Source organism: Lissotriton vulgaris, chromosome 7 (genome assembly GCF_964263255.1).
Source record: "Lissotriton vulgaris chromosome 7, aLisVul1.2, whole genome shotgun sequence".
NCBI classification, from domain to species: domain Eukaryota; kingdom Metazoa; phylum Chordata; class Amphibia; order Caudata; family Salamandridae; genus Lissotriton; species Lissotriton vulgaris.
Window position 1 is genome coordinate 1,188,792,047 of NC_141695.1, and position 23,860 is coordinate 1,188,815,906.

General features: G+C 42.8%; 1 protein-coding gene across 3 annotated transcripts in view; it reads right to left on the reverse strand.

Moving 5' to 3' along the window:
* The window catches only part of RUSF1 (RUS family member 1), a 222,548-nt gene that overhangs the window by 76,612 nt on the left and 122,076 nt on the right, over positions 1 to 23,860 (reverse strand). For all 3 annotated transcript variants that reach the window (XM_086931664.1, XM_086931665.1, XM_086931666.1), the window contains exons 5-8: positions 15,526 to 15,571; positions 13,798 to 13,830; positions 10,342 to 10,447; positions 5,143 to 5,244 (exon numbers count right to left, since the gene is read on the reverse strand). In XM_086931664.1, coding sequence (XP_086787790.1) covers positions 5,143 to 5,244; positions 10,342 to 10,447; positions 13,798 to 13,830; positions 15,526 to 15,571 — 287 coding nt within the window. The remainder of the gene's footprint in view (positions 1 to 5,142; positions 5,245 to 10,341; positions 10,448 to 13,797; positions 13,831 to 15,525; positions 15,572 to 23,860) is intronic.

The following is a 23,860-nucleotide window of genomic DNA, read 5'->3' on the forward strand; positions in this document are numbered from 1 at the left end:
TTATGAGAGAGGTAACTGGAGTGGAGGTACATGCCGAAGCCAGGAGATACCTTCTGAACATATGGGGTCCGACGGACCATACCGTGGCCCAGACCCAATGGGTGACCCTGGGTAATATGGTCGCGAAACGGGACATTGCACAGATGTGGGGGGCTACAACGGCTCCGAAGGTTGTACAGTGGAAGGCCAACACGGATTGGTGTATGTTCCGGGAAAAGACTGTGTATGTTGCCAGGGGTAAACCTAAAAAGTGGCAGAAAATATGGGGGGCTTGGAACGAGTACAGAGGGGACATTTGCGTGCCTCCGGATTCCGCCCCACGGGAAGAACACTTATCACTGTAGCCTGTGACTCCAACTGGAGATTTACTACTCTGCTATCCTGTGTCTCTCTCCCCCTACATTCCTAGTGTTTTTACTGTACTGATTCCTGCTGTGTTCACTGTGCTTCCCGGCCCCTCCACTACGCCTCACTGTACTTTGAATTCCATTGCCTTCTTCTTTGCGCCAGTTTCGGCGCTTCTTCCTTCCCTTTTTCTCATTTGCTTCAAAAAAAGTTTTTAAAAATTAACCTTCATTTGTTCTGCTGTAATGATTGTTGCACTTTGATTTATTTTGCTCCGTTCTGCTGCCTCACCTCAGGGATGTAAGGCTAAATAGCTGTGTGAACTGCTTTGAAATAAAGGTTTAAAAAAAAAAAAGTGAGATGTAAAATTGGCTACCATGATTTAAGGAAAACTTTATTAGGGAAAATCATGGTGTCAAGATTAAAATGAGTGTGAGACAGTTTGACACAATAACTGTCTATTAAGGATGGTATTTGGTCAACATGTTTTAGCCATTGTAGGAAAGTGTACCCGGCTTTCGTCAGGACCTCTTGAACACTACTGCAATTAAGCTTGACCCAAGCTTAGTGAAAAAAGCAAAAATTAACACAAATTAATGATACAAAACATCCTACCGTACATTGGATTTTCCAGACGGGGGAGGTCTGTTTCATAAGGTATTTAGGATTCTTTCCTAAAAAGGAAGATACACAACAAGGGACAACAAATAGGTAGAACACAGACACACATTTCTATTATTTTTGCGCCATATGTTTCTTTATGCCAATAGGTCATTCTCCAAAACGATAGAGATATGTTTTTTTATTTATTTTTACTCACCCAAAAATGCTTGGGAGAAAGCCTCACCTCTTCCTGGCCATTGCTCAGGGTTGGAGGCCCGCTCTAATTTGTGAAATAGAATAGTGGGTGTCTGGTTAGATCACATCCATACTAATGATTCACTGGCACAAAGTGCTAAAAACCTAGGCATTGTTTCTGAGTACATGACAGACAGCAACTGCAAGGGCTGCCGTGAGAGTGAGACACAGTTAGTAACAAATCTCTGATTCTAACAATATATCAATGTAAGAGCAGTGAAAAAAGCTCTTCAAGGCTGGCTGATAGCCAACCTAGTTCATTTAGTAACAATAATACATAAGGATATCATCAGCCACAATTCCCACAACCAGTGCCCAATTTACAGCCTCCACCACAATGGTTTAATGACCAGGCGGTTTCAGGACAGGGCCGTGGACGGAGCAGAGGCAGAAGGAGAGGCCAGCCCCAGGTTCATTGGGAAGACGAACTATCCTTTCCCTACACCCGAAGCAGGAAGGGCCATCTGCAGCAACAACAACAACAACAAGCAGGACGCAGCACAGAGGGGAGAGTCTCATAGTGAATATTAGCTCTTGTACCCTCAGTTACCTTAAGGAACAAGTTCTTAATAGAGGACTTGGGTTTGTACCCACTAACATGGGTCATCCCTTTTAGTGTGTGCAGGTCTTCCTACGAAACTACTTATAAATATTTTACAATTGGCTAATACTGCAGTTTCCACTACGGTCCTACAGCTACCCTGTGTGCGGGCTGGTCCAAGCACCGTGGCACACTTCCTTTGAGAAGCAGCCACTTCCTGTTCTAGTAAAAACGATTCCATTGGCTGATACTGCAGTTTCCACTCTTGTCCTACAGCTATGGAGCACCCTCATTGGCCCATGTAACACTTATTAACTTCCTCCCTGTTCCAGTCAAGTAAAAACGATTCCATTGCCTGATAATACAGTTTTCACTCTGGTCCTACAGCTATGGAGCATCCCTATTGGCCCATGTAACACATATCGACTTCCTCCCTGTTCCAGGCAAGTAAAAACGTTTCCGTTGGCTGATAATGCAGTTTCCATTTCCTGTTTTAGTAAAAACGATTCCATTGGCTGATACTGCAGTTTCCACTCTGGTCCTACAGCTATGGAGCATCCTCATTGGCCCATGTAACACTTATTAACTTCCTCCCTGTTCCAGTTGGTACCCCCCCCTCGGCTCAGGATCAGTCCAGGGGCACCGACTGACAGGTGAGGAAGCGATGCCAGCCAAGCTCATGCAGCTCTCTAAAGCGAAGCGGTTTCCTACTTCATACTTAGGAGAGCGCTCATTTTCCAGATTTACACAGCGAAGCGTTTCTCTATTTTCATTCTCAGGAGAGCGCTCTGGATATCAGCATATAGGCTGTTGGATTACAATTACAAAGCGGAGTTTGATGAGCTCCTTATGCATTATTGTTACTAAATGAACTAGGTTCGCTATCAGCCAGCCTTGAAGAGCTTTTTTCACTGCTCTTACATGGATATATTGTTAGAATCAGAGATTTGTTACTAACTGTGTCTCACTCTCACGGCAGCCCTTGCAGTTGCGGTCTGTCATGTACTCAGAAACAATGCCTAGGTTTTTAGCACTTTGTGCCAGTGAATCATTAGTATGGATGTGATCTAACCAGACACCCACTATTCTATTTAACAAATTAGAGTGGGCCTCCAACCCTGAGCAGTGGCCAGGAAGAGGTGAGGCTTTCTCCAAAGCATTTTTGGGTGAGTAAAAATAAATAAAAAAACATGTCTATCGTTTTGGAGAATGACCTATTGGCACAAAGAAACATATGGCGCAAAAATAATAGAAATGTGTGTCTGTGTTCTACCTATTTGTTGTCTCTTGTTGTGTATCTTCCTTTTTAGGAAAGAATCCTAAATACCTTATGAAACAAACATCCCCCGTCTGGAAAATGCTATGTACGGTAGGATGTTTTGTATCATTAATTTGTGTTAATTTTTGCTTTTTTCACTAAGCTTAGGTCAAGCTTAATTGCAGTAGTGTTCAAGAGGTCCTGACGAAAGCCGGGTACACTTTCCTACAATGGCTGAAACATGTTGACCAAATACCATCCTTAACCCCTTCCGTGCTCATGACGGAACGGTTCCGTCATGAGCGTCGGTTGGCCTGTGCTTATAACGGAACCGTTCCGTCATGGTTCCATAGGCCCAATGGAACGTTCAGCACTGCAGCAAAATTTGCGCAGCACAGAAGGGGTTAATAGACAGTTATTGTGTCAAACTGTCTCACACATTTTAATCTTGACACCATGATTTTCCCTAATAAAGTTTTCCTTAAATCATGGTAGCCAATTTTACATCTCACTTTTTGATTCTTTTTGCACACTTTTTTCTCACTGCAATTTAACATCCCACACCATTCCAAACTGATTTGACTTTTGGTACGATCCATCACTGGTGGTTACTTGGGTTTGGAGAAGCACATAATTCCAACAGGTGTGTGGCTCCTTAACCGGACCATCGTTGGTTCTATCCCAGATGATGAAGCTCTACCATATGGGTGGGCTGATGGGATTCATTTCCTTTTTGTTGTACACACTTTATAGGTAGACACAGAGTCCGTCACATTTTTCTTTGCCCCCATTAGTTGTACAGACCATTGACAGTCCTTTTGTATTGTTATACTGTGAATAAGGGGTGTGTCTGTCCTTTGGTCTTTAAATAATTTCCCCCTTAGACCCTCCACCAACCTTGTTTTTTGACGATTTTGAAAATACCACTTTTTATAGAAATATATTCTAACGCATAGGTTAGAATAGGGGGGTGGAGATCTTACCACAATAAATTTCAAAGAGGGGATAAAAGTTTTTTCTGAGGAAGAGTAAAATCTCTTCATTGCACTTCATTTCACACAAAAGTGTATCACTTTTGCTAAGTACATTCTTAAGTACAGTTGATCTACAGTATGTAACAGAACATTTGTAGCTAAATGTTTTTCCAAATACTTATACAATTTCAGGATATCCCAGTGTGTTTGTAAAATAGAGCAAACATTTTTCCTCTATATAGTGTATTTTGTTATAAATCTTTTGTGTACATGCATAGTATATCTAGTATTAGATTTGTCCTACGGAGGCTGTTCACAATGGACTAATTTAATTTCTTCCACTCTTGCTGTATTTTCCCTAGAGGTTTTGCGTCTTTCTAAACACTTGTGTTGAATTGCTCGGGGTTTTAAAAATGTGCAACTCAAAACTTCAAACTGAATATCTTCTTTCTCCTTCAATAAACGGTGCCAATATCACACAACTTCATAGTCCTCCTTTACTGACTTCTAAAGGGTAAAAGACTAAGGCGTTCATGTATAGTTTGGTAGGTGGCCGCCAGGTCAGCAGGGGCTCTGTGTCCACTCCCCTAATGAATTAAAACCCATCATATATAGAGATCCCCACACTATTTATGGTGAACAGCCCTCCATGTTTTTTTCAGCTGGTCCAGCTTTCTTTATACTTTTTCAGAAACAATCTCCCCCCAATTCAGGGAATAGGATCTGAAAAAGAAAAAAGGCAGTGGCCTAATGTGCAAGGAATGTTCTCCATTGGGGCAACCAATGGTCTTCTTTACCTGGTTCGGCCATGCCTCACTTGGTGGACACAGGCAAGGAAAGCCAGTGAGTGCTAAATTGCCTTAAATAGGGCAAGGCATCTGTTCCTTGACCTGCCTGTCCAGTTACGGATGGGCTGTGAGTTCAAGGGTTTCCACCAGCAGAGCGGGCTGAAGACCCACCCACAGAAACCCAGCCATTCCCCAGCACTAAATAGGGCTGAGGAACTGTGATGTTGACAGACATGACATTTGCCATCCTCTAAATGACACCTAAATTGACGAAGAAAGGATCTAAACCTGTTATGTGCTGATTATTCACAGACCTCTAATGCAAGCGGACTAACTTGCTTAGTTATGTTATATCACGTTGCAGTTTGAAAAGCTCACCTGGCTGCCATCTTTAGCTGATACATCTGCCATGTTGTCCCGCCGTGCCTGGTGCATGGTGAGCGCTGCTCGTGTGGCACCACCAGCCACTCCCACGATGCACTGGAGTAAAAGAGATGTAAATAATATGTAAAATACTAACAGGTACTGGATGAGGAGGGTTTTTCCTGCCTGGAGGGAGTACACTGCATTGGCTGAAGTCTGGGACAGTGAAGGCAGACATTAATTAAGCAGCAAATTAGAGTTGTTAAAGTATGACTTCCTTAAATTAAAAGAGAGTGCAGCAGCTACAACTATTGGTCAGTCAGAAAATAGCTTAGGACAGTTACCTTGGAGGAGCACATAGTCACCAGTACACTAGGGCATTAGCAGCAATAGTTAAGGAAGCAGCCTCCATTGCTGCACAGAAACAAGTGTGCAGTCGCAGCATGACATTTATTGTATTCCAGAAGGTAAAAAATATTCATCACAAAGGGGTAAGAGGAAACTAACCTATAATGAATAGAGGCTGGGATCTATCACCTCACTACAAAGTGCTAAAATAAAGTGACTATCACAACCAAGGGAAAAAAAAAATCAAACACCCAGGTGTGGTTCATTAGGCTGGCTTTTGTTTAAAAGGATGGGGTGCCCTCACCTACCAAATGGGTCATGCTTCATCACAGGGCCGTTATATCTGTATTTGTGCGACTATAAATGGGGGTAAATTACTGACACATGCAATTTGTGTTTTGTTGCTCTTAATTGGGCAGGTTCTTAATACCTGCTGGGAAATAAAGTCATGCAGTTGGTTAAATAGACCGTGTCCTTTAAGCTTTCAAGGGAGGCAAGTTGTACTACCTGAAACATTTTTTTTTTCATTATTAGAAAATCCTGACCCAACTTTTTGGTCAGGTAAACAAAATGATGTGGTGGACTACCAGATATCAACACTATACAATCTATTAGTACCTTACTAACACATACTATGTTTAGTGACCTCCACACATCATGCGTGGGATGCCAATTTAGTCATTCTTAAAGTCATCTGACAGCCATCTGCTGTAAATTAATTAGATGCAGTGACGAAGGGAGGATCATTATAATAACAAACAGGATGTGCAGGTCAACTTTCTGTTTCCACCAACCGTGGACAAGCACAGTATTCAAGTCCTGGATCTCTTATTCATAGCAAAGGACAGCTAGTTCCAGATTGCAGTTTTCCACAAACTTACAGATCGAGACAGTTTACTAATGTTTGGTAGACATCATTTTGGAGCCCTACAAGAAATCTACCTTTCTACCAATTTCTGAAAAACTGAAGTACTATTCAGAAGTTTTGAGAGAAAAGCAGATGCCTAAGAAACCAAATAAAGGGAGAAAAAACAATAATTATTATCTGCAGAGCCAGAAATAATAATCAAGATGTGTATCTCAAATCTCACGCTAAGTATAACACTCCTAGACTCACAAGTGTACCTACATTTAGACCCTTTTTAGACCGGGTGAAATGAATAGTGAATAAACATAGAGTATTTAAGGGATTATGTACTGCGCACACACGACCTAAGCTTTTTGATCTTTTTATCCAAACACCTTCTTCCATCTATCTTTGGAGGCTTTTTGCCATCAGGGCTTTTCCTGACTTGCAACTTTGAGGGCTCCTGATTAGCACACATTGTTTTGCTATGTATATAGCGGGGTTCATAAAGTGGGCAGCTCCAAAGTGAAGGAAGAAGACCCAGTCTAGAACCCAAGAGCAAATGAGATCAAATGGAACCCCAAACTCATAATATGTGCAAAGTCCCGCCTCCTGTTACATTTATAATACCCAGTATGGCAGTATCGTCTATTATCATTTACTCTAACTCAATATCAAAAAAATTCTATTGTAATAAGGTATATAATATTAGGTACATTGCCTCCCACCAATATATCACACAATGGCAATTTACAATGAAGAAGTTATACACCACTTTGAGTTGGAGGTCCTTGTGCGCTGCAGTGCACTATTGCACATCTCGCCACATTAGGTTACATATAATTGGGCTTCGTAAACCAGGATCACTTGCCTGGAAGGATCAACATGCACTTCCACATGCTAACGTTATTATACACAGTGGCGCTCTGCTTTGTTTTGCTAATGCCAATAGCACTGTTATTGGACCATCACTGTATAAGACTAGAAAAGCTTAAAAGCTTGCACTCATTAAGACTCGCACACAAGACAGTGTGTAGGGAGCCAGGCCCTAAGTAGTTGGATCTGTTTGAGGTATGAATATGAATTAGTGAAAGAACTACGAGTTTCTTAAAATGTACTTGAATGTTATGGTGCTCCACCAGGTCAAAACTTTATTTTCTATAAATCTTTCAACTTGACCAGCACTTCACCTGCGTTATAACATTCCCGTCTCCGTCACCGCTACCAATGAATTCATAATAGACAAGCCAATCCGGAGAATTTAAGAATGACTAACATAGTTTTGACAAGTTTTTATTCAAGGCATGTTGATTAAACTGTGTGTGTATGTGTTAGTGATGTAGGGATAGACTGTGTAATGTCAATGTGCAACTTCACCCCATCATTTGTTGGTCAGAATGCCCTTTAAACGGGTTTTTTTGCTAACATAACTGCCCGCCTCGAATGTTAACAGGAAGTGGTTGTTTTTCACCAACTGCATGGTTTGACTTTCTTTATTTTACCAAAATTTATCAGGAGCCTGTCCAACTAAAGGGTAATAAAAAATTAAAAAAAAAAAAAAAACAATCACAGGGGTGGGTTATTTGTACCCTTTTACATTCACGCAAATAGGGTCATAATATTAATCAACAAAAGACGGTGCCAGATTGAAGGGGCCTTTCATCTTGATGAATGACCCAGGCCCTACTGTTGGGACCATATTGAGAGAAGAAATGTGTTGACTTCTAGACACAGATAAGGTCATAATCAACGTGGATCCTGTTTTTAATCTTGTGAGAAAAAAGTACTAATAAAACTATTTTCCCCATCATTGCAAAATTTTAATTTCAGGTCCCATTTCCAAGACAGTCAGGTGTACCACACCTAAGCGTTTTTCCTTTTTGGATCTGCCTTGACAGCACTGCTGTTGGTAGACCTTGTGTGTTCAACCTAAAAAAGAGCTTTCAGAGTACTACAGATAGGAGCTATGGCTCAACCCACATGTTGGAGAACAGGAGTACAGTTTTTTACTAGGCAGTAATTGCATGCTTCCACAGAAAAACTGTTTCCCCTCCACACAGCTGTGATTACTTTGTTTATCACGCTGCCGGAGCCAGTAGCATTGTGGCTGCGTAGAGAATTCGCATTAATATGCACAAAGTACTGAGTTTAAATGGAATCGATTTAGCTTGACCTCCTTTCAGGGGAACACGCTGCACTGTAACACTGTTAGATAAGTGGATAATTTACAGTGTTTCTTTTTCTCTTGCAGCAACATAGATGGGGTAAGGAATGCATTGCCATTTTCCAGTCCCAGCACCCTGGTGGTTGCCAGTTTATGTGCCCTTGAATAGGCCCGTGTTGGTTATGGTGTTGCCAATGATAAAGGCTATAGACCTTAAAGGTTAACTGCGAAAAGTTATGTCAGATTCCTTAGGTGTGATCGGTTTACAATGAAAGGTTCAAACAAAGCAGGTAGGCCTGATTTACTTACTCCATGTTAAAAGTGTTAAAAGCAATAGGCTTTTAAGGATAGTTATTACACCAAGTTAAAGCCTGTTGGCAGGTATTTTGTTACACAGAGTTTTGCAGATTACTGTAGTAGGCAATCGATAGATGTGTGCCCTCTTGGAGGGGTTCTGATATAGTTTTGCCAGTTCTAATTTTGTACTAATTACAATTTTATTGTGGCATACCGATGGGTGCTTTGAAGGACATCTTATGCTGAATACAGACAGACTGAGCAAGTTGTAGTGACAAGCAGTTGATTAAGGTTAAAGGCCTGATGGTTTGGTATGAAATTTATGATAAAGGCAGAAGGCCTGATATATTTAGAGTGTTATTACTCTGTGGCAAACCCTGTAGGCAGGCATTTTGTTACCTTGAGTCTCAGAGTACAGTGGTGGGCAACGGTGTTGGTGACCCACTATGGTAACCCTTACTAAGCTCTGGTGGGTGAGATTTTAAATTGTTTTGGAAAGTTTAACCTAGTACATATTTGTAATTTTATTATGGTATACCGGATTATTTCCTAGTGGGAAAACACATGGCTAACACATTTGGTCTTATTTGGGTATGGTAGCAAACCAATGGTAAATGTTATAGGCCAGGTTGTTTATCACCATCAATGCTGATGGTATTCCCCTCCTGTGCTGACATTTGATGTATTCCCATTGTTCATGACGAGCTCAGCTCGTCATGAGTGTACGAGAGGTGTACCTCATGACGAGCTGAGCTCGTCATGAGCATCGAAGGTGTTAAAATGAAAAGTTACAATAAAGGCAGCAGGTCTGACATATTGATTGCAAAACGTCTATGTTAAAGTCAATAGGGATTAAGGGTAGATTTTTAATACTCTCAATTAAAGTCTACAGAAAAGTATTTCGTTATATGGAATCTCACCAATTATCGTTGGAGGCAAGGGATCTCGTGTTGATTATCCCCTCTGACAAGCCATGGACATAGAAGATTTGCACACTGACAATCCATGTTAGACTCTCTTAAGAGAGATAGTATTTGCTTTTCCAACGATAGGTTTGTATACTTTTGTAATTTTAGGACTGTATGCCCAATGGCTTTCTAGCAAGAAAGCTTATGTTCAATCAGCAGGCCCAAGTTATTTATGGTGGAAAGCCAATGATAACATTGATTGCTTGACTGATAGCTTTATTGGATCACTAGGAAAAAAAAGATATTTCAGATGCCATAGATCCGATTTGTTTATCGTGAAACGTTACAACAAATGCAGTGGGTTTGGTTTTTTTGTACCCTTGGATCAGTTCCCAATGCCTCTTACCTAGCACTATATTTAAACTCAACAAGTGCCAATACTGTTTCTTATGTTTTATGATTGAATTAATGTCTGAATTAATTCAGACAGAACTAGCAGGCTGGTGCACATATGGTCTTGGTTTGCAATATAATTGTATAGATTGGATCATAAAACATAAGAAACAGTATTGGCACTTGTTCAGTTTAAATATAGGTCGGAGGCTTGGCTTTACTGTTGGGAGCCCGAACCCAGTGGTGTTAGCTCTTACCTTGCACAGCCCAGCGACGCAGACTATAAGAGTGAAGAATTCTGGAAAAGCTGGAGCCACAATCTCCATGAAGATAGCAAGGTCGTTGAGGATATCAGCGAAAAGCCTACGGTTACAGAATGAGACAGGTGAGAGGGTGGAAAGGTCACTACACAGAAGCAGTCAGGAATGATCAGGAGGACAGGACAGATTAAAGGAAATAAATGGTTAAGGAACAGCAGTGATCAAAAAGGTCGGTACAGGAGGGATTGGAGGAAGGCGGGAGATCTTGTGGGCAGAAGAGTTAAAAGGTTAAGACAGGACACCTTTGGAAAGATTTTAGAGGTTGAGACAGGTCATGAGATTGAAATTGCAAGAAATGATTAGCAAAATAAATAAGATGGTTGACAACATGGTCCTAAATTAGCAATGTCATTGCATAATACGGTTATAGCCCAGGTTTCAGAACGTTTGAATACAGAATCCATAACTATTAAGAGTAGCCTTGATCTTGCAACCTACCTGGTAACTAATCCATGGAAATAAGAGCAAAAAGAATCTTGGGGGTTAATCTGCTTAGTTGTGGACTAGAAAATCTATCATGAAGGCTTCAAAAAGAGAGTGTAATTTTTCAGATGATATTTGCATCCATTGCACTAAGCAGGTTGGCCATGATCTTTATTCTAGCTATGGCACCCAAGGTGTGTCGGAGCTTTCAACAGTTCAGATTAAGACACTTTTGACATTTTGGAGTCGGTAGCTCATTGGTGTAAATGTTGGAACTACAAGATTCTCAGTCGCTTACAAGGGCTGGCGCCCATGTGTGGGTAACTGCCAGTTTGGAGTTTGGAAGTTAAAACATCAAGTTCTTTATTGAGGAACGTAAAAAATAAGCAAAACCCAACAATCACATTTTGACAATACAATGACCAATCGGCAGCAAGCATGCGTGGTTGTCTTCTACAATTGGCTATTAACAGGACAAACACTGCCAAACATCCTTAAAAGCTGTTGCTATGCTGGAGTGCAGTTCAGATGTGTTTATAGGGCCCCTATGGAATCCATCAGTATGGTACGATACTTACTAAATGAGTTTAATGAATGCTACAGGATGTGGGAATAAATATGCCATTTAATTTTTATTGGTTTTGGTAATTGAATTTCAACTATTCTCTTACTAAGATGTACGCATTTGATTCTGGTTTTAAAATGTTGTTACCTATTGTTGTATCAGGTGTTAACATATAAGCAATCAATATTAAATAAACTGAACTGATGTGGCTTTTTGGTGACTAAGTGTCACTACCTGGCAGTTTCCGCTGCCTGTCCAAAGTGATCACTATTCATGTACTGTCTTTCAGAGTGCGTTACATGTTAAATGTAACTTCTTGTGGTAACAGAATCTTGGTCTGAGTTAAGAAATGCCAAACTATTCACAAAACACACAAAGATTTGCTCCAGAAAATAAATCCCTCCTACAGTTTAATTCTGACAAATTTCTGAACAATACTAGATGTGTGTTCCTACCAGACAGCCGCAGCATGCTTGCAGAACACAAGTTTGGCAACGTGCATCACTTGTAAACAGGACGAGGAATGGTCTTCATTTGGTGCGTGTTCCTGGGCAGGGTATTTTATCTTTGGCATCCTGATAAACTCTGGTTCAAAGGTTTTGCCTGAAGCCACATTGTTAATTTGTTCCATGTAGCACCATGGTGACTTTAGTCTTTGCCAACGCCATCCAGTTTCAGCTTCCCTTCTTTTTCTCTGCTAGATAACGCCTTACTTCACCATGCCTGTGAGGGGGTTTGGTTTCTGCTTATTGAAGACATTCTCTGTTGCATTATCCAGAATTCTGCCATTATAGTCCGGGTTTAGAGTCTTCCTCGTGTCCATGTTGTGGACTACAACTCCTTTCAAGTTGTGTAAATCTCAGTGTCCTACTGACTTGCTTCCCAGATGTACACCGTTTTGCTGCAGATCCTTGCAACACTATTAAACGTGCACTCTATTACCTGCAGCCCCATTGATTGCTTCAGGGATAGTACTGCACAGCAACTGTACTATGGCTTTTGTTTCATTTGTGTTTTCGCAACACTTTAATTATGAAGTGGCATGGCAAGGATGCCATGAGTCCTAATGCTAGCAAGTACAGCGGCCCCTCCAACCACCAGCTGGATAGCAAAAGACACCCAGAACGGAGGTACAGTAGGCCCCTCACAGCCCCAGGTCCCTGCACCACTGCACCTGCTGCAGTAATGATAGCTACACCCCTTTGAGCGCCTCCCTAGTAGCCCATTAACTGTTTGAATCAGGCAGCACCATGTGCAGCCCTCTACGATATTTTTATTTTGTTTTCTCCAGTTGTCATGGTACAGGTGTAAGGCAGCTCTACAGGTGCCAGAGAAGTCACCCTCTCTCACGAATGGATGCAACCCAAAGGCTTGGCAAGATCTTCCATGTTGTAACACAATATTCCTGGGACTGAGGTCAAAGGGGAGCAGTGAATCAAATCCATACCAACACCCTTGAAGGGAACGCAAGCTAAAAAGGAGTTAGAAACTTACAAAAATAAAGTCAGGCTTGTACAGAGGTATCCAAGGTCTTACCTTCAGACCCGAAGCTGCTAGGATGCTGCATTACAGCCTGAATAACATCTCATGGAAACGAACCCTTATATTCTGTGTATTAATCAGCTGCACGATCGAAATGAATCACGCCAAACACTGTCACACATGCCACAGACTGACTACGTGGAAAAACAATCTGATACAAAATTTACTGTACTACCACATCATCTCATTTTAAACATCATATGCAGAATATCGACTGTCACAATATCCTGAAGTATGTATAAATAGGTAAGTATAGATTTATCATTCTTAACCCACAACTTCAAACACCCAGCTTCAAGTGACCTGGATGTATTTAAAATATCAAATCTAGTCACTGTCCTGGATACATTATTGCAGGATGATATTTTGTCACTCGATTTACATTTTTAGAGCTGCTCTTTGGATAAATGTAGGCACAACAACAAATCTCTGGAGAGGACGTGTTTGTGAGCTTAGCATGAACTGATCTCATGGAGACCCTACTGTATCGTAGTTCCATTCCGTGGTTTTCTTCCATGACAACAACAAGGTGCAAGGATCCGAACCCAACACCAGGTGGCGATCTAATGCTAGTTTGTGATCTGCTGTTCATATGCCTCGAACCGTCTGTTTCCAAATTGCATAATGAGCCCCAACAAGCTATTAATCTGCACAGACCTCTTACAGCGCCTCTCCGACTGACAAGTACTTATCCCAGGGAAACTACTCTCTCACTCCACCCCCTGCAGGAACCACAGTGAGCCAGAACACCACGCATTTGTAATGACTTATGTTTACCTGGTACAATTCCGAGTTCAGTAGGTCTGCAACTACCAACCAACCTACCCGAATTCACCCTACCCCATTTACCCCATGCCGCTCACCTCCACTTCTTGGCATCACAGTCCAGCTTGCTCCTGCAAGAGAAGAAATAGGTTAGTAATAGCTATGAGGAATCGGGCTGTATCATCTTACAGAGCCAATACAAATGTCCATTATATAAATATGCTCAAATTCCACGCACCATGGCAAGGAACGAACTATTGCAGGACAATATTGCTCCACCCCCCCCCCCCCCCCACCCGGCGCCTTCTTTTCCTTTTTTCTTTTCCTCCTCTTTCTTTCCGCTACTCATGTATGCTCCATGTAAATATATATTTTTTTATATACAATAAAAAATTACAGAAATTAAAAAAAAATGAAGCTTATATTAACTCTTTTGAATGATCAGTGTTTGTGCTGACAATCCGGCATGGGTTTGGGCCCCTTGGACCTATGCTATGCACCCAAATACTAGAAGGTGTCTGTCGCCATCATGCAGTGCGGTGTGGCCACAACATGTTTGCACTCCTCAGTGCCAAAGGCTAAGAATACTGCCTGTTCTCGGGTTGGCTGCCACTGCATAGTTTTTATCCAAATACATCTTCAGTCTTGGGTTTCCCAACTCTATTCACATTTTAACCAATAGTGTTTTTAGAGGTAGACTTCACGATGTATCCCTCCAGCACCTTCCCCCAAAATGTTCTCTAATTTTCAGTTGAAAGGTGCTGCCAGGACGAGACCGGGCACTTCACTTTTAGAACATTGTATTGGAACATTTTAAGAACCTTTACCAAACCACTGCCAAATGATATTTTACCGAAAAGTCCAAAAAGATAAGTTCCTCTCCTTCACTACAGAGGCAGCAGGACCAAACAAAAGGCGGCGAGTGGTTTAGTTACAATCCTCATTAATGCAAGAACTGTAAAACCACAGTCATGTACAACTCCATATTCTGGCCCAGAAAACTCGCGATGGTAGGGGGGGGGGGGGGGGGAGTAAAAAAGCTGGTGGAGAATATGTGCAAAGTGCAATAAAGCTAATTCTCCCAAGTGATTTTATGTACAACAACTCGTGCAGACTAAGCGGGATTCTCACACTGCACAACAGTGCCTGATCCTGTGCAGGGAATTTTACAAACCACACTCATGTCAACACTTTCATCACCAGGTCTTGAGGATATGCAGTGTATTCATACAACATTACAATCACTAGAGAGGGTCTCCCTTGCTTTCTAAATTCCTTTTTTCATCCGCGAGATTGTTGCGTAGCCCAATGTATATCGCATCAAAGTGTGAGATCATCACCCAGGTGAATCTGTAGATCGATACATCTTATAGGATATATTGTTGGGTCCTCTCTCACAGGTACCACCTGTGGCTTGCCTCATCATCGGACCCACACCTCGCTCACCTAGCGGATTAAAATGGGATTTACAAAGCAAGGGTGACCCGCTCAAGTGATTATAATATTGTTTTGGGAAGCAGAGTGTTCCAACCCAATCGTATGCTTCTCACTCCAAGTGTTGACCATGAATTCATACAATACAACTTTCCCAGACAGGTCAGTGTACTGCGAGGTGTCTTCCTCATCTCTACCCTCAGCCTCCACTTCCAAATACAATGCACCGCCTTCTGTACTAGTGCTTAGAGGTGCCCAGAAGGTGGCATTTTGGCGTCCACAAAACTCTTTGAAAAATACTATACTGTACAGTGGATCAGGGAAGAAAAGTAAAGTAGAAGTCACCTAGTAAGGAGCCGTCACTCCTCCCTGACAGTGAGAATATTACCTACCCCTTCATCCATGCAAAGAAGATGCGGCCCAGCATGCCAGTACCATCTGCAGAAAAAGAAAGACACGAGTCAGAGCAACCACACAACACAATGCTGGCGACATGTAAAGGATGGAAGCAGGACAAATAGGCGAGGGGTGTTTGAATGCAGGGGTAATAACAAAGGAGATCAGTGAAGGGAGAACAATGATGGGAAGAGTTGTGAGCAGAACAGTACAGAGGGGAGCAAGAGAAGGCAAACAGCGAGAAAAGCCTAAAAGAGGAGGACAGATGAGTGAGACAGGTTATGGGGAACAGTTGATGTGAGACAGTGCCATAATGGGGACACGTCCGAGTGTTTCTGTGAAGAGGAATAGAGGACATGCAGAGGTTAAGCAGACAGTTGAAAATGGGACAGGGGAAATGAAAGTGGAACGACATGTGAACTGATGATAGCAGGAGTTGTCCCAGTGTGTGGCAATGATTTTCTGCATGAAAATAACCGTGTCTTCTGGATCTGGGATTTGCGCAAGGCAGAATTTCTGTCTTTATTGAAACAGGCGCAAAAAGAACAGATGATGGACGGAATGTTTAACAAATCAAACATTCATCCCCAGTCACGGATATGGGTTTAATCCATCGGTTTTTGCTTACTAATTCACCTCAGTTTGGTCCCAGCCATATGCAAACCAGTCTTTGTCGTGCTCCCCATGGGAACAGTCCAGCCCAAACTGGCAGGTCATCCTGGGACCGGTTTCGGGGTAACACCCTTCATCAGCCAGGCTAGCTTGAATCCAGTGGTAAAGTGAGCAAGGGACCCACGTCTTACCCGGCGAACTTAGGGAGAACAAAGCAAACCCAAGGAGATGATGGACGGAGCGCTGAAACTTTTCATACACTCTCCCCCAGTCACAGATCTGGGTTGAATCCATCATCGTTCTTTAGCTCACTTCACCAACCTATTTCAGACCCAGCCATATGCAAATCAGTCATGATCCTGTTCCTCATGGAAACAGTCTAGTCCGAACGGCCAAGCCAAGTCTTCAGCACTCTGCCCATCATCCTTTTGTATTTGCTAAGTACTATTGGTACTACAGTCACCTAGCTTTGTAAGGCTGTGCTGTCCTGCTCTGCAGCATTTTTATCATTTACCTTCGGTTTTCCTCTGGTGAGCTTGACAATTGTATAAACTCATTGGAAATGCTCCATGCAGGCTTTGTCAAGGGAACACTCCAAGTGCACCTCCTTTCTATAGGAGAGTTTATTCATCTGAACCCGGTCTGTGCAGTGACTGATAGCAGTGCCTGCATGATTATAACCCAGGGGTATTTCTTTTCAAATATACTTCTATTGAGAGACTGTCAATGAGCTCTTCACAGCAACAAAAGTCCTTCTTTCCCACCTAAATGGAGTCCTTGGACTTCCTAAAGTCTGGAATACGTATGAAGGATGCATGTGTGCATGGGATGTGTGGTTCATGCTTGGACTGGTGAATTCTAGAGCTCATTTGAACCTAGTACTGTACATCAAACAAGCTGTACAAGTTGGCTATGCCCATTTCGGAACATAGAAAGATCCATACATGATTATTTTACTTCTCTTTGAAACCTGTACTACTTTATTTATGTTTGGGGAATTTGTTAAGCGCACGTATACCAAAAGGTCTCTTGGCGCTGAGGGGGAGGGAGAGGTTTACTGAGGGCTACTAGCAATAAGCTAGAGGGAATAACCTGGTTTTCAGTTTTTTTCTGAAATTGGTGTACTCGGGTATAAGTCTAATATCTATTGGCAGGGAATTCCAAAGAGTGGGGCCAAGGACAGCGAAACTGGAACCACCCATTCTCTTGCGCTTGAATCTTGGAATCATTAGCATAGCCATTGTTGCAGATCTGAGATTACATTTGGGTACATACTTGAAATCTTAGCAGAGATGAATTAAGAGCCTTTCTCACAGAGGGCACTGAGGACCAAGAAACCTGTCTTGAACGTGTACCGCTGAGTCACCAGGAGCCAATGCAATTGCTTCAGACGTGGTTTAATATGACAATGTCTAGGTTCCTAAAGGACCAGCCTGGCTGCTTGATTTTGTATTAGCTGCAGTCTATGGGTCTGAATTGCAGGAAGCCCTAAGTAGATGGCGTTAGCGTAATCCAGCCTGGACATGATCATGGCAAGCATGACCATCGTGCTTGCTTCCCTGCTGAAATATTTCCTGATTTTCTTGAATGTCCTTAAATAGTACATGCAAGAGGAGGTGATCAGGTTCATCTGTTCGTGCATGGATAGCTTGGCATCGATTTTAATCCCTAAACTTTTAACCAAATTTTTAGGGATAGGTAGGTAGGCCCAGTGCAGCTGGCCATTGAGCTGGCGACCACTTATCAAGTCTATTGTTAGAGACAACTATCTCGATGTTATCCAAGTTTAGTTTGAGATAGTTACGGCTCATCCAGTCTTTAATAAAGAGCATGGTACGTTGGAAGAATACCTTAGATTCCTCTGTCTCGTCAATTGGAAAAATCAGCTACATGTCGTCAGTGTAATTATATACCTTCACTCTCCTGGATGGTAGGGCATGAATCAGGGGGCTGATATAGATGTTAAACAGGTGTGGTGAAGGAGATGAGCCTTGTGGGACACCACATGTGGTGTTGACCCAAGCCAAGGCGAAAGGGGGCAACCTAACGGGTACGTCCCCCTAAAAATGAGAGCATCCATTCCAGTGTCTTATCCCTCAAGCATTCTGCTTCCATTCTATCTGCTAGTATGGTGTGATCAACGGTATCGAATGCAGTGGATAGGTCTAATATGACCAGGGCTTGTGTGCACCCCCTATCTGCACCCTCTTTCAGATCATCCACTACACTCACAATGACTGCTTCTATGGAGTGTGCTGGTCTGAAGCCTGCCTGATCGGGGTGTAGGAAATTGGTGTCTCCATTGAAGGTACAAAGAAGTTTAGCAACATGTTGTGAGAACTTAGCCTGGCATATGATGTCCACTAGCTCTAGTGGGCACCTTGCACCAGTTTAATCGACCCTTATTGATGGTGATTGTAAAGTCAACCTTATAGAAAGCTATCCTAGTGGTAGCATGGACCAGCAGTCATCAGGCTAAGACTTCATAGAGCGTATTAAGCAAGTTGTTTTACCAATTATAATCCCTGGAGTACCAAATGACAGGACACCACACAAGGTATATATCAAATATATATGTATTTATTCTAAACACAACCCCTCTGCACTCTTTACGAGGTCAGAGGTAAAAATACAATACAAGTCACTGAGTTAATATACGATAAGTTGCACACTATACGTTATGCCCTAGGGGCCTCACAAACCATATACTAAAATAGTGGTATAAGAACCACGAGAGAATTAGAAAGCAGGCCTGGGACCTGTGGAATCGCTGGGGCTACTCTAAACAACCAAAGGTTAGGAAGTAGGAGGCCCACAGGAGACGCGTGCAGTGTCTAAACAGACGCGGGTTACCATTGACTTTCTATGGAGATCGTAAAAGTTACAAATATACAAGTTAAGGACACTTCTGGATGGACTACGATGGAACCCTTTTAAACTAGGACACTTCGAGAGTCAAGACCCACAGGAGCACCGGAGTACTCGTGTTACCTCACCCAGGGAAGCCGGGTGCTTAGGTATCTTTTCAGGTCGGGTTTCGTCGTCGTTTTCAATGGAGAGCTGCAAAGAAGTGCTGCAGGCGACCAGAGGAAAAGTGTCCGGGTGGATGCAAGGGTAGATCGAAGATCTGAAGAACCTGAAATCAGAAAGGACAGAGTCTGGGTCACTAGCCAGTGACCAGAAAGGTACCAGGCAATGTCGGGTGATTTCAGGTGAAAAAGTCTAGCTTGTCTCTTCAGCGACTAGGTCCACGAGGCATCGACGATGACCAGGCGCTGGATTCGAGCTGTCCCACGAAGGATCTAGTTGACTGCGGTGTCGGTATCCGGATTGGACCCAACAAGCCTTGGCAACCGCAACCCACGAGATTGGCGCTGTTGCAGACCAGCAAGGTCTGTGGCGCTTCTCCTTTGCAGGGAAGCTGGAGCAAGCCTGGAGCAACCAGGAAAGCAAGTTTGTTGTAAAGAATACTCTTCATGGGGCTCACTAGCCAATGGGCAAGGAACCAGGAATTTTGGATGTTCTTAATTTTATCGACAAAGTAGGTGCTCAAGTTGTCACACAGGACCTGTGAGGGAAATGGTCAGGGTGACACAGTCTGCACTGGATAGTTCTCTAACTATTTTGTAAAGTGTCCTTAGATTTATTTTCCAAGCTTAGTACCCTGTTAGTATAGAAGGCCTTTGTTGCCTCCACAATGGCTGCCTTGTACTCAGTGAGTGCTTTATCGTAACCTTTCCTTTCCGTTGGGGAATAACTTCTCCTCCATTTTCTTTCTGCCTGGTGGGTTTTAAGATTTACTAGTTTTAACTCTGCGATGAACCAGATAAAGTTTTCATGCCGCCTGGCGCCCCGCTCTTTCCATTCTAGCGGGGCATGCATCTCGCATGCACGTAGTTGCCAGTTGGAGATAGCTCTTTCCAGCGCATTAACATAGTCCGTTATTGGTGGGATAGTAGAATTCAAGGAGTTGAAGAACTCTGGTAGGCAAACACTATTCCAATTCCTAGTTAATTGTTTCGTGTTGCACTTTATTGGAAGGGTAGATCTCCAACCCGTCCTACGCTGAGTGGGTTTCCCCTGCCCTGTGTGAAACTCATTTGTTCCTCATTCCTGTCGTTGCAGCCATTACACTTAGCAAAGGGAGAAGATGCCAGGCTGTGTTTAAGCCCAAATCGCATCACAGGTAGGACCAATCAAAACTAGTCTCACTGAGGACGCTAAGCTCACAAGGCCACTGAATGTGGAAAGTAAGAACCGAAAATTGTCCTCCAGAAATGGAAGCCCTAGATAGCTTTTGAATGATGGAAGCCCCTGCTTCACTCTAGCATCCTGCTTTGGGCATCAAAATAATGCAAGTACTGGACTCATCAACCAATATATGGGGCTATTCCTCTTCATCACCTGAATACAGAGTAGGCCTGTACACAGTGTTACAGTAAACAACAGACCAGTTGTACAGTCTGTGTTTGGGTTCGGCTGTCCATCCAAATGGCCTGTGTCTACAGATGAGCCTTGCTGTGGTAACCTGTGATAGAAGAAGCTTTCCTGCCTGCCTGCATGAGAGATTGGACAGCACCTACCATGTGGAGCCGACTGATTAATGAGAAGATTTGTACAAGTCACCGACCAACTGAACCTTCATGAGGACATCTGTTTGGCTTAACTTGAACCACAAGGTTGGCACAACTCAACTGCTCTTTGAGCTGCCAAGAACCAGGCCAGAATATTATCTGAGCAAAGGAGCTGTGACATTCCTAGTCATTGACACGAAGGGTGCCCTGAACCATCTTTGACCAATAGAGTACCCTGCACTCCCCAACTTCAGCTCCAAAAGACCCAAAATTAGATGGACTTCACACCACCAATCAAATTATCTTTTGCACCTATTGACATGTATAGTCATGTTTAAGACGCAACCCTTAATGTCCTGATGGACTAGGGACTCCCATGGTTGGTTGCCTCTGCCATCAGAAAAACGTGAACAGAACCATTGAATTGTACGACACAGGCCACGTAAGCAATGATGAACCTTGTCAACCTGTTAGCGAGTACTGGCTAGCTCGTACATCTAGGCTTTACATAAAATAGGACAACCAGTGAAGTCTCCAAGCAGTTGCTTAGCTCCACTGACACTGTGCCCCTAACCAGATTCTGGAGCAATCAGGATTTTACCACCAAGGTATTGCAGGCACACAAGAGATGTTGCTGGATAGATCCCTATTTGTTTAGGTGGTGGCTTTTGTCAGGATTCTTACTTTAAGGGGCGATACCTTTTATTCTAGCTTTGGTACCAGTGTGGTACCCATGATGGTCCAGAACTAGAGCTCGGTCCAAGTATCTGCATCCCTCTCTCAGCTTTCAGAACTTTTTAACTTCTCTTGTTAAAGACAAAGGAACTGTGTGCTCTCGTACAACAGTTATCGGCAATCTCACACCTTGCTCTCAGATGCTGTAATAATGGTTTAGTGGTATCGCAGTCCCTGAAATCGCTGGCACCTTCCGTTTTTTGCTTATATTCCAATTGTACTGGCCTATTAAATAAAGTGTTTTTTCCCAAGTTGAGATCAGAATAGACATTGATGTTACTGATTGTTATTTACCGTGTCACACGGAATCTCAGTTTCAAACCCAGTCCACCTCTTGAAGAAATGCTTGACCACTCACCCTCTCTATATAGAGTGTCAATGCCTAAAGGGCATCAATGGGTATTGGAGTGCAGCGGTATTGTAGCCCTGTGAGACCTACGGCAATACATCCACAGAATAAAAAAAAATTTATATAAAACACGGACTACCTTCAAAAAATACCAAATAAAACCACAGACTCAGCTTTGCAAAACCAGCCCTGCCCCGCTGAAAAAATGGCTCGCCATTCCTTTAGCAATGTTCTGGGTAGAAAGATAGATGAATTGGACCATATGCGAACAGTACAGCTAACATCACAATACCAATAACTGCGCATGCGTTAAATGTGGCTCGAGCCGTTGATATATGAGAAAACAGATGAGAACGGTCTCCCTGGTAACCAGCATAAACACAAATACTCGAATCCAACAAAGTTTGGCGGTGCATTAAGCGCTCTGTGGTTGAAGCAGCAAGAATGTCGGCTGGTTGTTGATGTGTGGTTAGCCGTTTGCAGACAACTAGGAAAAATATTGAGAAAAAAAGGACAGCTGAGAAAGTGCTTTTCGGTTGGCGCCCAGGAGAACCGGACTGTTTAAAAAAACAGAGCAGTTAACCGTAGGTGAATAAAGCTGCAAGCCTGCAATTATTTTTGGAAATGTCCGCCTATTTAGGTCTCGTGTTTGGCAGCGCATGCGCTGTCTCAGCCAGACCTAAAGTAATTCATTTGTTGGGTGAAACTCTGTGTAATTTGTTATACAGTTTGTGATTGGTTTAAGTTTGACATTGCTGTTGTTTACTTGATTGCTCTTGGACCTATGGTAACTTCCGTGTAGTCCCGAGGCTGCGGCGCCTAACTACAGTTTCGCTCCACTCGCACTTAATTGCCTGCAGCCATCTGGTTGGGGGCGTGGCCCCCTCTTCTCCCTCGTTCCGCGCGGCCCCTTGTTTAAATAACTTTCAACTATTCCGCGCAGCTCTTTCAATTTCAAAGCTCCGTCTCCTCCCTCTCACCGTAAGTACCTTCAAGAGATGTGAAGGAAGATTAAGCCGATGCGATGGGAATGAGGAGAAAAGAGACTTTATCCTGGAGGCTGAGAATTGTAATAATATCGAAGGTGACAAAACGAGATCCCGATTTTGGGTGCGCCCCCGTATGCCAGTACCCTACCGGTGATCCGTATCTGCGTCATCCAACGTGCTTTCCCTGGATTCTTCGCACTGTGGCGCTTGCCCTGCACTGGCCCGCAGGGCAATCCGACAATTCCCGAAAGGCAGGCGTGACAAATCGTGCAAATGTGTTTTTTTTTCTGTGAAATCTAAGGCTGTCTGGACAATGACGAGTACTGTTCTGTGTGCTTCTACGTGTGGCACAGCGGCAGGGAGAACAGGCTGCAGAAGTCTGTAGGTCCTGTTAGATAACAGGAGGAGACGGTCTGCGCAGTAAGTTGTTGTCTGCCCATCGCTTTTCCGCCTGCCACTTTCCTCCAATTCTATCTTCATGATGCTCACTCCAACTATGGCAGTATTCCCTTTGTTACGAGCGACGATGCCTCCGGGACAAGTCCACGACCACACAGGAGGGTTATTCTTCCCAATTCGCGTGATATAAAATTAAATAATAAACTACAGCATTATCTTGTACAGTTTAAAAAAATATATATATATTTTGTATTCACTCAAACTTAAAGAGGGGGCCGTGCCTGGGCTTTCTTTGAAACAACCTTTGATAACTCTGCGACGATTAGCCTTGGCCATGCCCAAAAACCAGGAAGTGAAAAGCTGGCTTGAAGAAGATTGTGTCCCTAAGGAGATAGGTCTATATACGTGGTTGAAGCTAGACCTTATTTAAATATCGAATACACAAAAATGCCTAAACCACACTTACTTCAAAAGAAAGCCTTTCAAGGGATGGAAAAATATTTATTCAATCCAAACCTGGCAACTTTATTTATTGCCAATTATTTTGTACTTCATCAAAAACTACTTATGCTTTAAACAACAGAAAAAAACACTGTACATTGAAATATTTTACACTTTTGTACATAGAGAGCTAACCAATATTTGAACAAATGTACCAACATCAAACATCATA